This window comes from Vulpes lagopus, chromosome 3, assembly GCF_018345385.1.
Source record: "Vulpes lagopus strain Blue_001 chromosome 3, ASM1834538v1, whole genome shotgun sequence".
In the NCBI taxonomy this organism is placed as follows: Eukaryota; Metazoa; Chordata; class Mammalia; order Carnivora; family Canidae; genus Vulpes; species Vulpes lagopus.
Window position 1 is genome coordinate 112,774,352 of NC_054826.1, and position 17,895 is coordinate 112,792,246.

The 17,895-nt window shown below is 37.3% G+C and overlaps 1 protein-coding gene across 1 annotated transcript in view; it reads right to left on the reverse strand.

Annotated features, from left to right (window-relative positions):
- LOC121487083 (phospholipid-transporting ATPase ABCA3-like) overlaps positions 1–17,895 on the reverse strand; it is a 171,405-nt gene that overhangs the window by 142,691 nt on the left and 10,819 nt on the right. Inside the window, exons 2-5 of the mRNA XM_041748529.1 lie at positions 15,367–15,431; positions 14,426–14,531; positions 13,841–14,093; positions 10,155–10,282 (exon numbers count right to left, since the gene is read on the reverse strand). Of these exons, the coding sequence (XP_041604463.1) occupies positions 10,155–10,282; positions 13,841–14,093; positions 14,426–14,485 (441 nt within the window). The 5' untranslated portion in view covers positions 14,486–14,531; positions 15,367–15,431. The remainder of the gene's footprint in view (positions 1–10,154; positions 10,283–13,840; positions 14,094–14,425; positions 14,532–15,366; positions 15,432–17,895) is intronic.

Sequence of the window (17,895 nt, forward strand, 5' to 3'; positions counted from 1 at the left end):
CAAAATGACTAGAAGAAACAATTCACCACAAAAGAAAGAAACAGTACTCTCTGCCACAGAGTTACAGAATATGGATTTCAATTCGATGTCAGAGTCAATTCAGAAGCACAATTATAAAGCTACTGATGGCTCTGGAAAAAAGCATAAAGGACTCTAGAGACTTCGTTACTGCAGAATTTAGATCTGATCAGGCCAAAATTAAAAATAAATTGAATGACATGCAATCCAAATTGGATGTCCTAACTGCTAGGGTTAATGAGGTAGAAGAAAGAGTGAGTGACATACAAGACAAGATGATGGTAAGGAAGGGAGCTGAGAAAAAAAAAAAAAAAAAAAGGAAAAACAAGAGACCATGAAGAAAAGGGTAAGGGAAATAAATGATAGCCTGAGAAGGAACAATCTGTATAACTGGGGTTCCAGAAGACACTGAGAAGGAGAGAGGGCCACAAAGGATATTTGAACAAATCATAGCTGAGAATTTCCCTAAATTGGGGAGGGAAACAGGAATTCACAATCAGGAGATAGAGAAGTCCCCCCCCCAAAAAAAAAACATTCAACACCTTGACATTTAATAGTGAAACTCTAAAATTCCAAAGATAAATAGAAGATCCTTAAAGCAGCGAGAAACAAGAGATTCTTAACTTATATGGGGAGAATTATCAGATTAACAGTAGACCTCTCCACAGAGACCTGGCAGGCCAGAAAGGGCTGGCAGGATATATTCAGGGTACCATTGAGAAGAACATGCAGCCAAGAATACTTTATCCAGCAAGGCTCTCATTCAAATAGAAGGAGAGATAAAGAGCTTCCAAGATAGGCAGAAACTGAAAGAATATGTGACCACCAAACCAGCTCTGCAGGAGATATTAAAGGGGACCCTGTAAAAGAGAGGAAGCCCAAAGAAATAATCCACAAAACAGGGACTAAATAGGAATTACAACGACACTAAATTCATATCTTTCAATAATTACTCTGAATGTGAAAGGGCTAAATGATCCCATCGAAAGACAGAGGGTATCGGACTGGATAAAAAAGCAAGACCCATCTATTTGCTGTCTACAAGAGACTCATTTTAGACCTAAGAGATGAAGAGGGAAACTATATCATATTTAAAGAATCTATCCAACAAGAGGACCTAACAATCATGAATATTTATGCCCCGAATGTAGGAGCTGCCAAGTATATCAATCAATTAATAACCAAAGTAAAGACATACTTAGATAATAATATACTAATATAATATAGATAATAATATACTAATACTAATACTAATATACTAATATACTAATACTAATACTATACTAATACTAATAATATACTAATACAACACAGCGTTTTCTGCAAATGACAGATTTTCTAAGCACAACATCACCAAAGAAACAAGAGCTTTAAATGATACACTGGACCAGCTGGATTTCACAGATATTTACAGAACTTTCCATTGAAACACAACTGAATACACATTCTTCTCAAGTGCACATGGATCTTTCTTCAGAATAGACCCCATCTGGGTCACAAATCAGGCCTTAACTGATACCAAAAGATTGGGATTATCCCCTGCATATTTTCAGATCATAATGCTTTGAAACTTGAACTCACTCACAAGAAGAAATTTGGAAGAATCAAACATGTGGAGGTTAAAGAGCATCCTGCTAAAAGATGAAAGGGTCAACCAGGAAATTGGAGAAGAATTTAAAAGACTAATGGAAACTAATGAGAATGAAGATACAACCACTCAAAATCTTTGGGATACAGCAAAACAGTCCTGAGAGGGAAATACATCACAATACAAGCATCGCCCCCCAAATTGGAAAAAACTCAAAATGCAGAAGCTTACCTTGCACCTAAAGGAACTGGAGAAAGAACAGAAAATAAAACCTACACCCAGGGGATCCCTGGGTGGCTCAGCGGTTTAGCGCCTGCCTTTGGCCCAGGGCGTGATCCTGGAGTCCGGGGATCGAGTCCCACGTCGGGCTCCCGGCATGGAGCCTGCTTCTCTTTCCTCCTGTGTCTCTGCCTCTCTCTCTCTCTCTCTCTCCCTCTCTCTATGTCTATCATAAACAAATAAATCTAAAAAAAACTCTTTAAAAAAAACCTACACCCAGCAGGAGAGTTAGTAAAGATTCGAGCAGAACACAATGAAATAGAGACCAGAAGAACTGTAGAACAGATCAACAAAACCAGGAGTTGGTTCTTTGAAAGAATCAATAAGATAGATAAACCATTAGCCAGCCTTCTTAAAAACAAAATAGAAAAGAATAAAATCACGAATGAAAAAGGAGATCACCACCAATACCAAGGAAATACAAATGATTTTAAGAACATATTATAAGTAGCTATACGTCAATAACTTAGGCAATCTAGAAGAAATGGATGCATTTCTGGAAAACCACAAATGACCAAAACTGGAACAGGAAGAAATAGAAAACCTGAACAGGCCAATAACCAGGGAGGAAATTGAAGCAGTCATCAAAAACCTCCCAAGACAAAAGTCCAGGGCCAGATGGCTTCCCAGGGGGAATTCTTTGAAACATTTAAAGAAGAAACAATACCTATTCTACTAAAGCTGTTCCAAAAGATAGAAAGAGATGGAATACTTCCCAACTCATTCTATGAGGCCAGCATCACCTTAATTCCAAAACCAGATAAAGACCCCACCAAAAAGGCGAATTACAGACCAATATCCCTGATGAACACAGATGCAAAAATTCTCAACAAGATACTAGCCAATAGGATCCAACAGTACATTAAGAAGATTATTCACCACGACTAAGTGGCATTTATCCCCGGGATGCAAGGGTGGTTCAACACTTGTAAAGCAATCAATGTGATAGATCATATCAACAAGAGAAAAAACGAGAACAATATGATCCTCTCAATAGATGCAGAGAAAGCATTTGATGGAATATAATATCCATTCCTGATCAAAATGCTGAAGAGTGTAGGGATAGAAGGAACATTCCTCAGCATCTTAAGAACCATTTACAAAAAGCCCACAGAAAATATCATTCTCAATGGGGAAACACTGGGAGCCTTTTCCCTAAGATCAGGAACATGACAGGGATGTCCACTCTCACCACTGCCATTCAACATAGTAGTAGAAGTCCTAGCCTCCCTCAGCAATCAGGCAACAAAAAGAAATAAAAGGCATTCAAACTGGCAAAGAAGTCAAACTCTCCTTCTTTGCAGATGACATGATACTGTACATAGAAAACCCAAAAGACTCCACCCCAAGATTGCTAGAACTCATACAGCAATTCGGCAATGCGGTAGGATACAAAATCAATGCCCAGAAATCAGTGGCATTTCTATACACTAACAATGGGACGGAAGAAAGAGAAATTAAAGACTCAATCCATTTACAATTGCACCCAAAAGCAGAAGATACCTAGGAATAAACCTAACCAACGAGGTAAAGGATCTATACCCTAAAAACTACAGAAAACTTCTGAAAGAAACTGAGGAAGACACAAAGAGAAAAATACTCCATGCTCATGGATTGGAAGAATTAATATTGTGAAAATGTCAATGCTACCCAGGGCAATTTACATATTTAATGCAATCCCTATCAAAATACCATGGACTTTCTTCAGAGAGTTGGAACAAATAATCTTAAGATTTGTGTGGAATCAGAAAAGACCCTGAATAGCCAGGGGGAATATTGAAAAAGAAAGCCATAGCTGGGGGCACCACAATGCCAGATTTCAGGTTGTACGACAAAGCTGTGATCATCAAGACAGTGTGGTACTGGCACAAAAACAGACACATAGATCAATGAACAGACTAGAGAACCCAGAAATGGGCCCTCAACTCTATGCTCAACTAATATTTGACAAAGCACGAAAGATTATCCACTGGAAAAAGAACAGTCTCTTCAATAATTGGTGCTGGGAAAATTGGACAGCCACATGCAGAAGAATGAAACTAGGCCAATCGCTTACACCATACACAAAGATAAACTCAAAATGGTTGAAAGATCTAAATGTGAGAAAAGAATCCATCAAAGTCCGAGAGAGAACACAGGCAACACCCTTTTTGAACTTAGCCACAGCAACTTCTTGCAAGATACATCTATGAAGACAAGGGAAACAGAAGCAAAAGTGAACTATTGGGACTTCATTAAGATAAACAGTTTCTGCACAGCAAAGGAAACAGTCAACAAAACTAAAAGACAACCTACAGAATGGGAGAAGATATTTGCAAATGACATGTCAGATAAAGGGCTAGTATCCAAGATCTATAAAGAACTTACTGAACTCAACAGCAAAGAAACAAACAATCCAATCATGAAATAGGCAGAAGACATGAACAGACATTTCACCAAAGACGACCTACACATGGCCAACAAGCAAATGAAAAAAATGCTCCACACTGCTTGCCATCAGGGAAACACAAATCAAAACCACAGTGAGATACCACTTTACTCCTATGAGAATGGCTAAAATTAACAAGACAGGAAACAACAAATGTTGGTGAGGATGTGGATAAGGGGAACCCTCTTGCACTGTTGGTGGGAATGAAAGCTGGTACAGCCACTCTGGAAAACAGTGTGGAGTTTCCTTAAAGAGTTAAAAATAGAGCTACGCTATGATCCAGCAATTGCACTACTGGGTATTTACCCCAAAGATACAGCTATAGTAAAATGCCAGGACACCTGCACCCCAATGTTCACAGCAGCAATGTTCAAAATAGTCAAACTGTGGAATGAGCCATTATGTCCTTTGACAGATGAATGGACAAAGAAGATGTAAGATACACACACACACACAATGGAATATTACTCAGCCATCAGAAAGGACGAATAGCCCCCATTTACTTTGACATTGATGGTACTGGAGATTATTATGCTGAGTGAAATAAGTCAATCAGAGAAAGATAATTATCAAATGGTCTCAATCATATATGGAATATAAGAAATAGTGAAAGGGACCATAAGGAAAAAAGGAAATGGAATGGGGAAAAATTAAAGAGAGGAAGACAAATCATGAGAAACTCCTAACTCTGGGAAACAAAGAGTTATAAAAGGAGAGGTGGGTATGGGGATGTGGTAAATGGGTGATGGGCATTAAGGAAGGCGAATGATGAATTGAGCACTGGGTATTATACTGTATGTTGGCAAATTGAATTTAAATAAAATATTTAAAAAATTGGGGATCCCTGGGTGGCTTAGCGGTTTGGCGCCTGCCTTTGGCCCTCGGCGCGATCCTGGAGTCCCGCGATTGAGTCCTGCGTCGGGCTCCCAGCATGGAGCCTGCTTCTCCCTCTGCCTGTGTCTCTGCCCCCCTATCTCTTTCTCTCTATCATGAATGAATAAATTTTAAAAAATCTTTAAAAAATTAAAAAAATGAGTCCCTGGTATGCAGCATATAGGCAGATCTTGTGTGTGTGTTTTTTTTTTTAAGATTTTATTTATTTATTTATTTGTGAGAGACAGAGACATAGGCAGAGGGAGAAGCAGGCTCCTCATCCTCTGTTCTGTTCATTCTACTATCCTGATGGTTGTGTATCTACCTTTGGTTCAAGGCATGATTCCAGAGTATCACATTTGAGTCCTGCATTGGGTTCCCAATGGGGAGCCTGCTTCTCTATGTCTCTGCCTCTCTCTGTGTGTCTCTCATGAAGAAATAAATAAAACCTTTAAAATAACAACAACAACAAAACCTTCTGTCCCCTTTTACTTCTCTTCATCTTCTGAGACTACTATGATACAAATGTTGCTATTTTTAAATAAGTCTCTGAGTTGCCTAAGTCTACCTTTGTCAAGGTCCATTACCCTTCTTTCCCTCTTCTTTCAGCTTTATTATTTTCCAGAATTTTATCTTCTATATCATTGATTCACTCCTCTGTTTTATCCATCGTTTTTTTAAAAAAATATTTTATTTACTTGAAAGGGCGAGCGAGAGAGAAAGAGCAAGCAAGGGGAGGTGCAGAGGGAGAAGAAGTGGGCTTTCCTCTGAGCAGGAAGCCCAATGTGGAGCTTAATCCTGGCACTCCAGGATCATGACCTGAGCGAGCTGAAGGCAGATGCTTGACCAACTGAGCCACCCAGTGCCTTCTCTTCTCATTTTTATGGCCTCCACTTGGGATTGCATCTTGGTTATAGCATTTGTAACTTTGGCTTGACTAGATTTTAGCTCTTATATCTCTGCGGTAAGGGATTCCATAGCATCTTCTATGCTTTTTTAAAAAAGCCCAGCTACTATCCTTATACTCGTTTAAATTCTAGTTCAGACTTCTTACTTATATCTATATTGATTAAGTTCCTTGCCATGAGTCCTACTCCTGTTCTTTCTTTTGGAGTGAATTTCTTTGTCTCATCATTTTGTCCAGAAAAGAAAAGAAGAAAAAGAAACAACAACAACAAAATAGATCCTGGGTGTATTTTTAGTCTGCTTGTTAAAAGAATCTAGGTCCCAACACAGGGAAGTAAAATTAAATACAATTCAGGTAAAAAAAAAAAAAAAATATATATATATATATATAGAAAAACTTGAAAAAATAAGAAAATAAGTGAAATAACTATAATTAAAAAAATTAAAGTACAAAAGAGGCTAGATACTATTTTCCCCTAGAGTTGAAGCTTTGCATCCCGCTATGATCAGTAAACTTTGTGTGAGCTAGTTGTTTGTGCTTGTTTTCTGGGGTAAGGGCCTGTTGCATGGATGCTCACTCAGGTGGACCTACCCTAGAAGAAATGTGCCTCCAGGTCACAAGGAGGCAGGGCTTGGTATACGCAGTTCTGGATTCCACTAGATGGCGCTGTTTTGCTCCCTGAAGATTTTTCAGCGCTGATGAGTAGGATAAATATGGCAAAGCCCCACTTCCTAGCCTCAGAGCTGAAAGTTTGCACTTTCCACTTTTCAGTGAGCCCTCACAGAAGAGCAATCAATCACTCTCATCTTCCTGGTTTCCATCAGATCCCTGCCTTCACCCTTCCTGTGTCAGAGCTTTTCTTTTTCTTTCTTTTTTTTTTTTTTGTTTATCTCAGGAACATGACTGAGTTTCAAAACCAAATTTTAGGGACTTCTGTGGCATGGACCTTCACTGTTCCTTTTGGGGGAGAACTTGCCACACTTTTGCTGCCTGCTGGCCTATCCCAGGAAAGTGGTCGCAGGATCATGACTGTCCAGTGGTTCACAGTTTATGGCAACACAGAATAGAAAGCTGGCACCTAGACTCGCTGTTCTCAGCTGGCTTTCATGCTCCTAATGCCTGGGAACAATGCAGCACTTAGTTGCCACTCTTTCTTATGACTCAGGGGATCCTCAGACCAAGGTGTCACACCTGGCCTTCCACCCTATTTGCCACCCGTGCACCTTTAAGCTAGGCATGTCCCCCCTAGTAGCAGACTTCTAAAAGCTCCAATTTTGCATTTCACTGGTTGTAATACTTTCTTCCGTACCACTGTATCCACAGCTCTCTCTCCCTGAATTCAAGTCTCCATACCTCCTTTGTACCAAAAGGTGGTGGCTTTTCTACTTGTAGTCTTTTGGGGGGATGGGGTGACTGGGTGACAGGCACTGAGGGGGGCACCTGACGGGATGAGCATTGGTGTTATGCTGTATGTTGGCAAATCAAACTCCAATAAAAAAACATACAAAAAAGAAAGATTTGCAGTTTTTGTTCTCTCAAATCTCTACGTGCTTTCCTGGGTGTTCAGAGTTATTTGATAACTATCTAACTGTATTAGAGGGACAAGACAAGCTGCGAATGCCCTAATTCTCCTACATCTTAACTCTTCCTACTCATGAACTTGGGCTGTCTTCACGTTTACTTAAGTCTTCTGTAATTTCTTTCAACAGTGCTTTGTAGTTTTCAAAGCATACTTCTTGCACCTTTTTCACTATTCTTCAGTATCATATCCTCTGTTCTGTCCATTCTACTATCCAGCCATTCAACTAGCTTTTATGTTATTGTATTTTTAAGTTTATAATTCTTGTTTATAACTTCTATGTCTTTGCTAAGATTTTCTATTTTTTTCATTTCAAGACAACTTTTAGTTGTTTTTGAAACTTTTTTTTTATGGTGGCTCCTTTGAAATCTTTGTTATATCAAATTCCAACTTCTGATTCATCTCAGTGTTTGTGTTAGTTGATTGTCCTTACTCATCATATTGTGTTTTTTTTCAAAACAAGCAAGCAAAGGGAAAAAAATAAGAAAGAGAGATAGAGAGATAGAAATTAAGAAACAGACTTCTAATTATAGAGAACAAACTGATGGTTACCAGAGGGGAGGTGAGTAGGGGGATGGGTGAAATAGGTGAAGGAGATTAAAGAAAGCATTTGTCCTGATGAGCACTGAATAATGTCTGGAATTAATGAATCACTATATTGTACACCTGAAAGTAATATAGCACTGTATGTTAACTAACTGGAATTAAAATAAAACCTTTGAAAAAAAAACATAGAAAAAGAACTAAAACATTGGCTGCTTTAAAATAGAAAAATCTAATCATCAAAAGAAAATCTGATCACAAAAAAACTGAAAGAAAAGCCACAAACTCGAAAAATATACAATACATATGAAAGACAAGAGATTCCTATGTAGCATATACAAAGAAATTGTCAATTAATATGAAAAATAAATTTTTTCCATAGAAAATTGGGGGGAAAAAGAAAATTGGGGGGAAAGACCAAATATATACCTCACTAAAGAATGATTCATCACTTTAAACATGGACAGACATATGCTAATCTCATTAGAAACCAAGGAATTGGAAATTGAAGCCAAAGTTACATACCACTTCACACCTGTGGAATTAGCTAATTCACACCCATGGAATTAGTGAATATAAACATCTGAAAATATTAAATTTGATAATGAGAACTCTCAGACACCGTTGCTGGGAGTCTGAATTGGTATCATCAGTTCAGAAAACAATTTGGCATTATGTAATAAATTTTAAGATGTGACCATGCCCCAGATATTTTATGTCCAAACATACATCCAGGGTACCTAACCTTCATAGTAGCACTGTTTCGCTGGCAAAATAGAAAAAAAAAATCTGTAAAAAATGTAAAGTGCCCAGTAGCAGAAATGGTAAGTAAATTGTGATCTCTTTGAATAATGTAATACGATTCTGTAAATAAATCAGAACTCCCCCCAGAATTGTGATTTTTCTTGGATCTTTGTGTGACAGATAATTTTCCATTTTACCCTATTCATTTTGTCAGTTATACTAGGAGATAGGATCCTACTGAAATCTTTTATTACATCAGGCAGTGAGCCTATTTCAGTTTATCATAAGTAGTAGCCGGAACCTAGTACAAATATTTGAGGAAACAAGCAGAATCAATTAGTAATGAGAATGAAACTTGAAATGGCACTTAACACACTTTGAGCCAACGCATACTGTTGAACCTAAATCCATTATCAGCATATGGATAATTCTGATTTAGTAAATGGAAGGAAGTTGGTACAGAAGCATAGAGTCATGGAAGGATGGGACATACGGAAAGAATATATAGTATCCTACCAGTGGTTTTAATAATTTTGCCTTTTACTTAACCTGCATCTGCATTACAAACATAGAGTTTGGCTCCATGTAGATATTATAGGTGATTATTTATTTCTATCACCACCAGGATAGAATGTCTAACAAGATCTGCTAATCAGACACCAGTTCAAAGACACCAGACACCAGTTTCTCCTTCCCATGGGCTATGCTCTAATCAGATCCTTTTTCAGCGCCTATGGATGTCCTAGTTCTGAATCAATGTGGCTGAAGCTTAGAGTTTTTTCTAGTGATTTATGAAAGGACTTATATCTGTGCTTCATTTGAAGAAAGAGGACTTTTTTTCCATGCTTGATTCCTTGTTAGTGAAAATGCATGTGTTCTGTAGCTTGTTTCACCACTCTTTGTAGATCTAGAAGCAATGCCTAAGTAGTCAAAGATTCCCATGAGTCTAAGGCCTTCTGTGTACAGTTCTTTCCTTATCATAGTGTAACAGTTAATTAGCAGCACAGAAATTAGTTACTCAGATCCGGATTCACATTCTTGCTCTATCGTATACTAGTAGTTTGATCTTGGGAACATTGGTTGCTTCATCCATAAAATAGGGTTAGTAATAGCAAAGTCATTAAAATTCTAGAAATTGTTAGCAAAACTACTAGAAAACTGTGTATTTAGAAAACTCTAAATAAAATGTTCTCACCTGAAGTGGCAGAGGGTCACTGCTGCTTTTGAAGTTACAGTCAAAAATGATGGCAGCCAGTACTTTATGAGATCCATAGTCATATTCAATGTACCTCTCAAACTCTATTTCTGAAGCAAACCCTCGAACTGTAAAAAGAATAAATTGTTCATTACAATAGAAAAAATTTATATTCCACTGAAGGGGAGATACATGGGTAAAAGCTTATCCCAATATTATAAATTTAAAAACAGTGTTTTCCAAGTATCACAACTACTTAATGGTTATTGAGGGTTCAAAACAATGTTAAGTATAAAACTTCACTCTAGGGGATTCCTGGGTGGCGCAGTGGTTTAGCGCCTTGCCTTTGGCCCAGGGTGCAATCCTGGAGACCCGGAATCGAATCCCACGTCAGGCTCCCGGTGCGTGGAGCCTGCTTCTCCCTCTGCCTATGTCTCTGCCTCTCTCTCTCTCTCTGTGTGACCATCATAAATAAATAAAAATTAAAAAAAAAAGGGATCCCTGGGTGGCGCAGTGATTTGGCGCCTGCCTTTGGCCCAGGGCGCGATCCTGGAGACCCGGGATTGAATCCCACGTCAGGCTCCCGGTTCATGGAGCCTGCTTCTCCCTCTGCCTGTGTCTCTGCCTCTCTCTCTCTCTCTCTGTGACTATCATAAATAAATAAAAATTTAAAAAAAAAATTAAAAAAAAACTTCACTCTAGTTTTAAATAATAATCATTATAAAATATATATGAAAAAAAATATATATATATATGAAGACAAGTCATTAGTCATAAGGGAAATGCAAATCAAAATCACAATGAGATACCAATTCATAGTTATAATAAAAAAGATGATAACAAGTGCTGGTGAGAATATGGAAAAACTGGAACCTTCATGCATTGCTGACCAGAATATAAAATAGAACAACTTTAGATAACAACTTTTGGTAGTTCCTCAAAAAGTTAAACATAGTTACCACATGACATATTCATTCCATTCTTAGGTATATACTCAAAAGAAATGAAAACACATGTCTACATATACCTTAGAGATGAATGCTCATAACAGTATTATTTGTAAGCCAAAAGGTGGATTTAGCCCAACTGTCTGCCAAATGATAAAGGATATACCAAGTGAACACAGTATATTCATATAATGGGCTATTACTTGACAATTAAAAGAAATGAAGTGTTGATACAAACTACAACATAGATGAACTTGAAAACATGCTAAGTGAAAAAAGCCAGTCACAAATGATCCCAACTTCCAGGTATATAAAATTTATATGAAGAGTTTATATATAGGGGCGCCTGGGTGGCTCAGTGGTTGAGTGTCTGCCTTCCACTCAGGGCATGATCCCGGGGTCCTAGGATCAAGTCCTGCATTGGGTTCCCTGCAGGGAGCCTGCTTCTCTTTCTGCCAGTGTCTCTGCCTCTCTCTGTCTTTCATGAATAAATAAATCTTAAAAAAAAGAAAGGTTTATATATAAACCATTGACAGTAAAGGTTTATGATATGCAAATCTATAGAGACAGAAAGTAGATTAGTGTTTTCCTAATCTTGGTGGGATGGGAAATTGTAGAGTCATGGCTAAAAGTTATAGGATTTATTTTTGGTCATGAAAATGCTCTAAAATTGATTGTGGTAATGGATATGCAACTCTGAATATACAAGAGTCACTGAATCGTATGCTTTAAATGAGTGAATATGTGGTATGTGGCTTAGATCTCAACAAGCTGTTTAACAGTTCTTTTCTTTTTTTATTTAGTAGGCTCCACACCAATGTGGGGCTTAAATTCACAACCCTGAGATCAAGAGTCACAGGCTCTATCTGCCAACTGAGCCAGCCAGGAGCCCACAAAAAGATATCTCAAAACAAGATAAATCAGGAGGTAGAGATCACTTCAAACTGTGCTTAAAAAAAAACTGACTCATTTGACTGTAGCTGTATAGAGATAACAGAGGAAGGAGTGAAGATAAATTAATAGACATTACCTACCTGAACAAGAGACAGAAAAAAAATGGGAAAAAATTTGAATAGATCCTCAATGACTTCTGGGACAATACAACTTTGAGAAATAATTGTTAAAAGCTCCCCAAATTTGGTGAAAGATAGAAACTACAGATTCAAAATGCTCAGAGAACCCCCTAACAGAATAAACCAAAAGAAATCCACACTTGGGACATAATCATAGTTTTAACAAAGACAGAAAATATCTTGAAAACAGCCAGAGAGAAGTGATATGTTACCTATAAAAAAACAAGGATTCAAATGCAGATTCTTTGCAAAAACCAAAGAGGTCAAAAGAGGTCAGAGAAACTGGCAAATACTTTTTAAATGCTGAAAGGACCAACTCAAAATTTTATATCAAATGAAAATAGTCTTCAAGAATGAAGATGAATTAAAAACATTCATAGATGAAGGAAACAAAGAGAACTCATTGCCAGTAGACCTGCTCTAAAAAATTGTTAAAGTTCTTCAGAAAGAAGGAAAAATGACAGAAGGAGGAAACTTGGAACTTCAAGAATGAAGTTACAAGCAAGAGCTATGGTAGATATCTGGGTAAATAGCTTTAAGTTCTTTAAAATATGTGTGTAAATTATAACACTTTCTGGTATAGTTTTCAACTTATATAGATGTGAAAACTACAACCTAAAGAGAGAACTATAAAGGGACCTATACACTGGTAAACATTTGCCATTAAAATAAAATAGCAAAAATTCTAAGTTGTGAAAAATTATGCATGCATATTTTAACCCCAACAGCAGCCACTAATAAAACTATACATCAGAAGTCCAATTTTTCATTTTTTCTTTCATGAATGATGCCTAAGAATTCTTCAACTAACTCTACAAAGTTACAAAGATTTTCTCCTATGTTCTTGCGTAAATGTTTTATCATTTTACTTATAGATCTGCGATCCATTTTGATGTATTCTTTTAATCTAAGGTGTGAAATTTCATTGTTTTGGCTACTGATGTTCAAGTGTTTAGCACTATTTGTTGAAAAGATTATCTTTCTACTATTGTAAAAAATATTTTGGCATATTTGTATAGTTCTCTGTGTTCTCCACAGGTATAATTTGTTTTATTGCACTTTGCAGAAACTGTTTTATAAAATTTGAAGGATTGGGGCAACACTGAGTCAAGCAAATCTACTCATACCATTTTTCCAACCGTATTTGCTCATTTCATGTCTATATGTCACATTTTGGTAATTCTTGCAGTATTTCAAACCTTCATATCATTATTTGTATGGTGATATGTGATCAGTGATTATGAATTGCTGATGCTCAGATAATGGTTAGCAATTTTAGCAATAAAGTATTTTTAAATTAAGGCATGCATAGCTTTTGTAGACATAAGGCTACTGCATACTTAATAGCCTACAGTATAGCATAAACATAACTTTTATACACACTGGGAAACCAAAAAATTCATTTGACTAGTTTTACTGTGATATTTGCTTTACTGCAGTGGTCTAAAACTGAACCTGCAATATCTCCCTGTGGTATGCCTGTATTGTTTCAATGATCTATGAATCTATCCCTCCACCAATATCCCACTGTCTTCACAACTATAGTTATATTGCAAGTTTTAAAATTGGGACAAGCAATTTCTCTAATTTTATTCTTTTTTAAAACACTGATTTACTCCATTGAAAACCAACTTAATAAGTTTTATAGAAAACCTTAATTTATAACCTTTTACACTGATGTTCAGATTCCTCTTCATACTCTCCGTGATCTCACTTACAACATCAATATTAGAAGGCACATAAATCAATTCCCAATCTTCAGGATTTTTGAGGAAAGGTGGCAAAGTATTGATGGGCTGGGAAGTATAATTGTAAGGTCCGACAATGTTTATAGAAGTAAGTTTACGGAATAGCAAAATCATCACTGGAAACACCAGTACTGTTAAGATTTCCAATATTAAAGTAAAGACCTGCCTCCTCTAGAAAAGAAACAAAAAGGTAATGTTGGTTAATTCAAAAATACACATTCAATGCATATGGATAGCTCTAGGATATTAAACTCCTGACAAGTTTACTCTGGAGCAACCAAGTGTTTCCTAGACTATCTTGTACCCACCCTTACCTCCTCCCCTCCCAACTTGCTTATAGGTCATACTGTACTACTGATTAAGTCAGTTTTATACATTAGGAAAAGCAACCTATAGCTCTGGAATTGACTTTTTCAAAAAGTATGTATGGACGGACACATCCACAACTCTGAACTGAAAAACAAAGCTATTTATGAACATTTTACATGGATGCCTTCACCTACCTTTAAGGTAAAGTTTTTCCAGAGGAGCACTGCAAATTGGTTGAATGTCAATAAATCCATTCTTCTACAATTTAACTCCAGGGGTATGTGAAAGGTTTTATATTATCTAATAATGTGAACATCAAACAAATAACAGAATTATTTCTTTCTCCTAATTTCATTCTTAATCATCCTCAAATATTGGTAGCATATTTGAAATAGGAAAATAATAGTTTCTATTTTTATATTAGTTTACTTAATATCTGATGAGATTCTAATATGTTTAAAATATAAGTAAGATGTGGTTCCATTTCTCCAAATAGTTATATGTCAGTGGGTATTAGGGCTGAATCCTAATTCTTTCACAGAATGATGGTGAGAATGGTTTCATAATGATATATTTATCCAAATAAAACATATGTACACACAAGAAAAATATTCATAAGTACACTTAATATAACTATTTGTAATATAAAAAACCTAAAAACAACCCAAAAGTCAACACTGGAATGGAAACTGTAGTATATTCATACAACAGAATACTGAAAATCAATGACAGGGATGAACTACAATTACACACAGTATAAAAAAATATCCCAACATAGTACTGACCCATAAAAATCAAGTCCAAGAGGAGTATGTTCATTAGGATCTCACTTAGCTGAAGTTCAAAAGGTAAAACTCCAGCACATAGTGATTAAGAATACATTCACAGGGGGTGCTTGGGTGGCTCAGTCAATTGAACATTCAGCTCTTGGTTTTGATTCAGGTCATAATCTCAGGATCTTGAGATGGAGACCCAGGAAGTTAGATTGAGATTCTTTCTCTCCCTCTCCCTCACCCTTCCTCCTGCTTGTTCACTCTTTATTTCTAATAAACACATAAATCTTAAAAAAGGGAATACATTCATAGGAAGTATACTGAAGCAAGGAAAGGATTATTCCAAATATCAGAATACTTACAGACTGTTTGGAGAGAGGCTAATACGATAAGTGGCTCTAAATCCTAGAGATGTTCTTATTTAATACTGTAAAAAGATGAGTAGGAATTTCTTTATTATATATTTTATATTGCTTATATAAATAGTCTTATATATGTTATATATTGTACAATAAAGAAAACTTGAAAATACATAATTTTTTAGAGATATTATTTATTTTGTTTATTTGAGAGAGCAGAGCAAGACCATGAGCGGTGGGGAAAGGGAGAGGGAGAGGGAGAAGCAGATTGCCCGCTCAGCAAGCATGGGGCTCAATCCCAGGACCCAGTCATGACCTAAGTCAAAGGCAGACGCTTAACCAACTGAGCCACCCAGGCACCCCTACACAGTGTTTTTATATCCAATTTCATTCATAATTTATGAACTGAGAGTCACACCTGCTTCCTAAAACAATACTGAAAATACACAATAAAATATGGGAAATGTGAGTAAAGACAGCTCAAAAATACAGAAAGAAAAGCTAATTCATTATATTAGCTCGTGGTAGGTTTATTAGAACTGGCAGAACTCAATTAGGAACCAAAAGAATAAATTAGATTTCAATAAACAGAGAAAATGATGAGAAGAAAGGCAAGATAGCATAAAACTATAAGGTATGTTCAGAGAATGGCTGAGGCTTTTTTTTTTTTCCAGCTTTCTGGAAGAAAATGTCTTGAAATCACTAAAATACACAGTATTTTATGGATTTTTTTCCCTGAATATATCTATAATACAAAAATATGAATTTTATAAATTGAACAATTATTAAGATAAGGTGCACATAAAGTCCTTGCATGGAATACATATATAGCACTATAACTGAAACTACATATTATGTACAATATATTTATTTCTACATGTATATATAAAGTTTTAAACTTCCTATATGCTGAAGATGTAATCTCCATCTTATGATTGTCCCTACGTGGCTATCACGGCACCAGGCTCCCAGTGGACTCCCAGAAACCTAACTTCTGGGTCTACTCTAGCACCAGCCAGCTCCCATAGCAGGAGATTCCTAGTCCATCCTGATGCCAGCCAGTTTCACAGCACCATGCACCTGGTGGGATCCTGTAAACCCAGGCTCCTAGATAACCCCAATGCTGGCCAATTCTATGATCATGGTGGCTCCTATGGCTCCAATCAGTTCCTTATAAACCCAGGTTCCAGGTGGGCACCTGTGACCTCAGGCTACCAGCTTACTCCAGCACCAGACTGGCCTCTGTGGACCTAAATCACATCCTAGTTCCCAGAGATTTGGGTTTCTTGTTTATCCCATCACCAGACCAGCTCCCATGGACCCAGGTACCCGGCCCACCCCAGGGCCATATCAATCCCCACAGACTCAACCTCCATGTTGCACTCTGAGGTTATAGACAGACCCCTATGGTCAAGATTTCCAGGTCACCCTACTGTCCAGCCAGTACCTATGGCTCCAGTCTCCAGGCTGGCTTCCGTGAAACCAGGCTTCGGACCTGTTTCAGTACCAGACCAGTCCCCATGGACCTGTCACTAGGCTCACCACAGTGGTCCAGGGTGCTGGATGGCTCCAGGATCTAGTTTTACCCACATGGACTCAGGTCCCACGTCTGTTACCAAAGATTCAAGTGCCAAGCCTGCCCCCATAGAACTAGGTACCAGGCAGGTTCCCATGTATCCAAATACCAGGCTTTTACAACTGCTGACCTAGACACCAGATCAGCCTACCCCATTTGTGGACTGCCCATTTGTGGACACCACCAGATGACCCACCCAGAAACTCCGGACTGGCTAACTGGTGAAGGGTTTTGCCTGACAAAGCAGGTCTGTAAAGACTGGAAGAAGTACCTACTTCCTAAAATGTCAGACACAGATACAAGGCCACAAGGATTATGAATAATCAAGGAAACATAACAACACCAAAGGAAAATAAAACTCCAATGACTAACTAAAAATAGGCGGTCTATCCCAAGTGTCTGACAAAGAATTCAAAATAATGCTCTTAAATTCAGTGAACTACAATAAACACACATATACGATTAAGAAAACAACACATAAACAAAATAAAAAGTTACATAAAAAAGTAAAAACTACTACCCCACATCCCACCCCCAAAATCTCAGAGTTGAAGAACATAATGACTGAAGAATTCAATAGAAAGCTTCAACAGCAAACTCAATCAAAAAGAAGGAAGAATTAGTATAAAAGAAGTGAGGTCAATGCACTGTCAGAATAGAGATGGCAGTGAAGGAAGATTCTGAATTCACCCCCTTCCACAGACATACCAAATCTACAGCTATATATGGGTAATTTCTCTCTGAAAAAACTCAGAAACTAGATGAACTGCTTTTCATAACAAAGGATATAAGGACCACATTGAAAGGGGTAAAGAATCAGAAACAAGGACTCACAAAAAACTCCATTCTGGCATGGCAATATACATAGGGAAGGATATCATCAGATAGGTGTTTCTCTCAGAGGAGCAAGGAGTTGGTACCCTACATTGGGCATCCTGACCCCTGGGATCTGCATT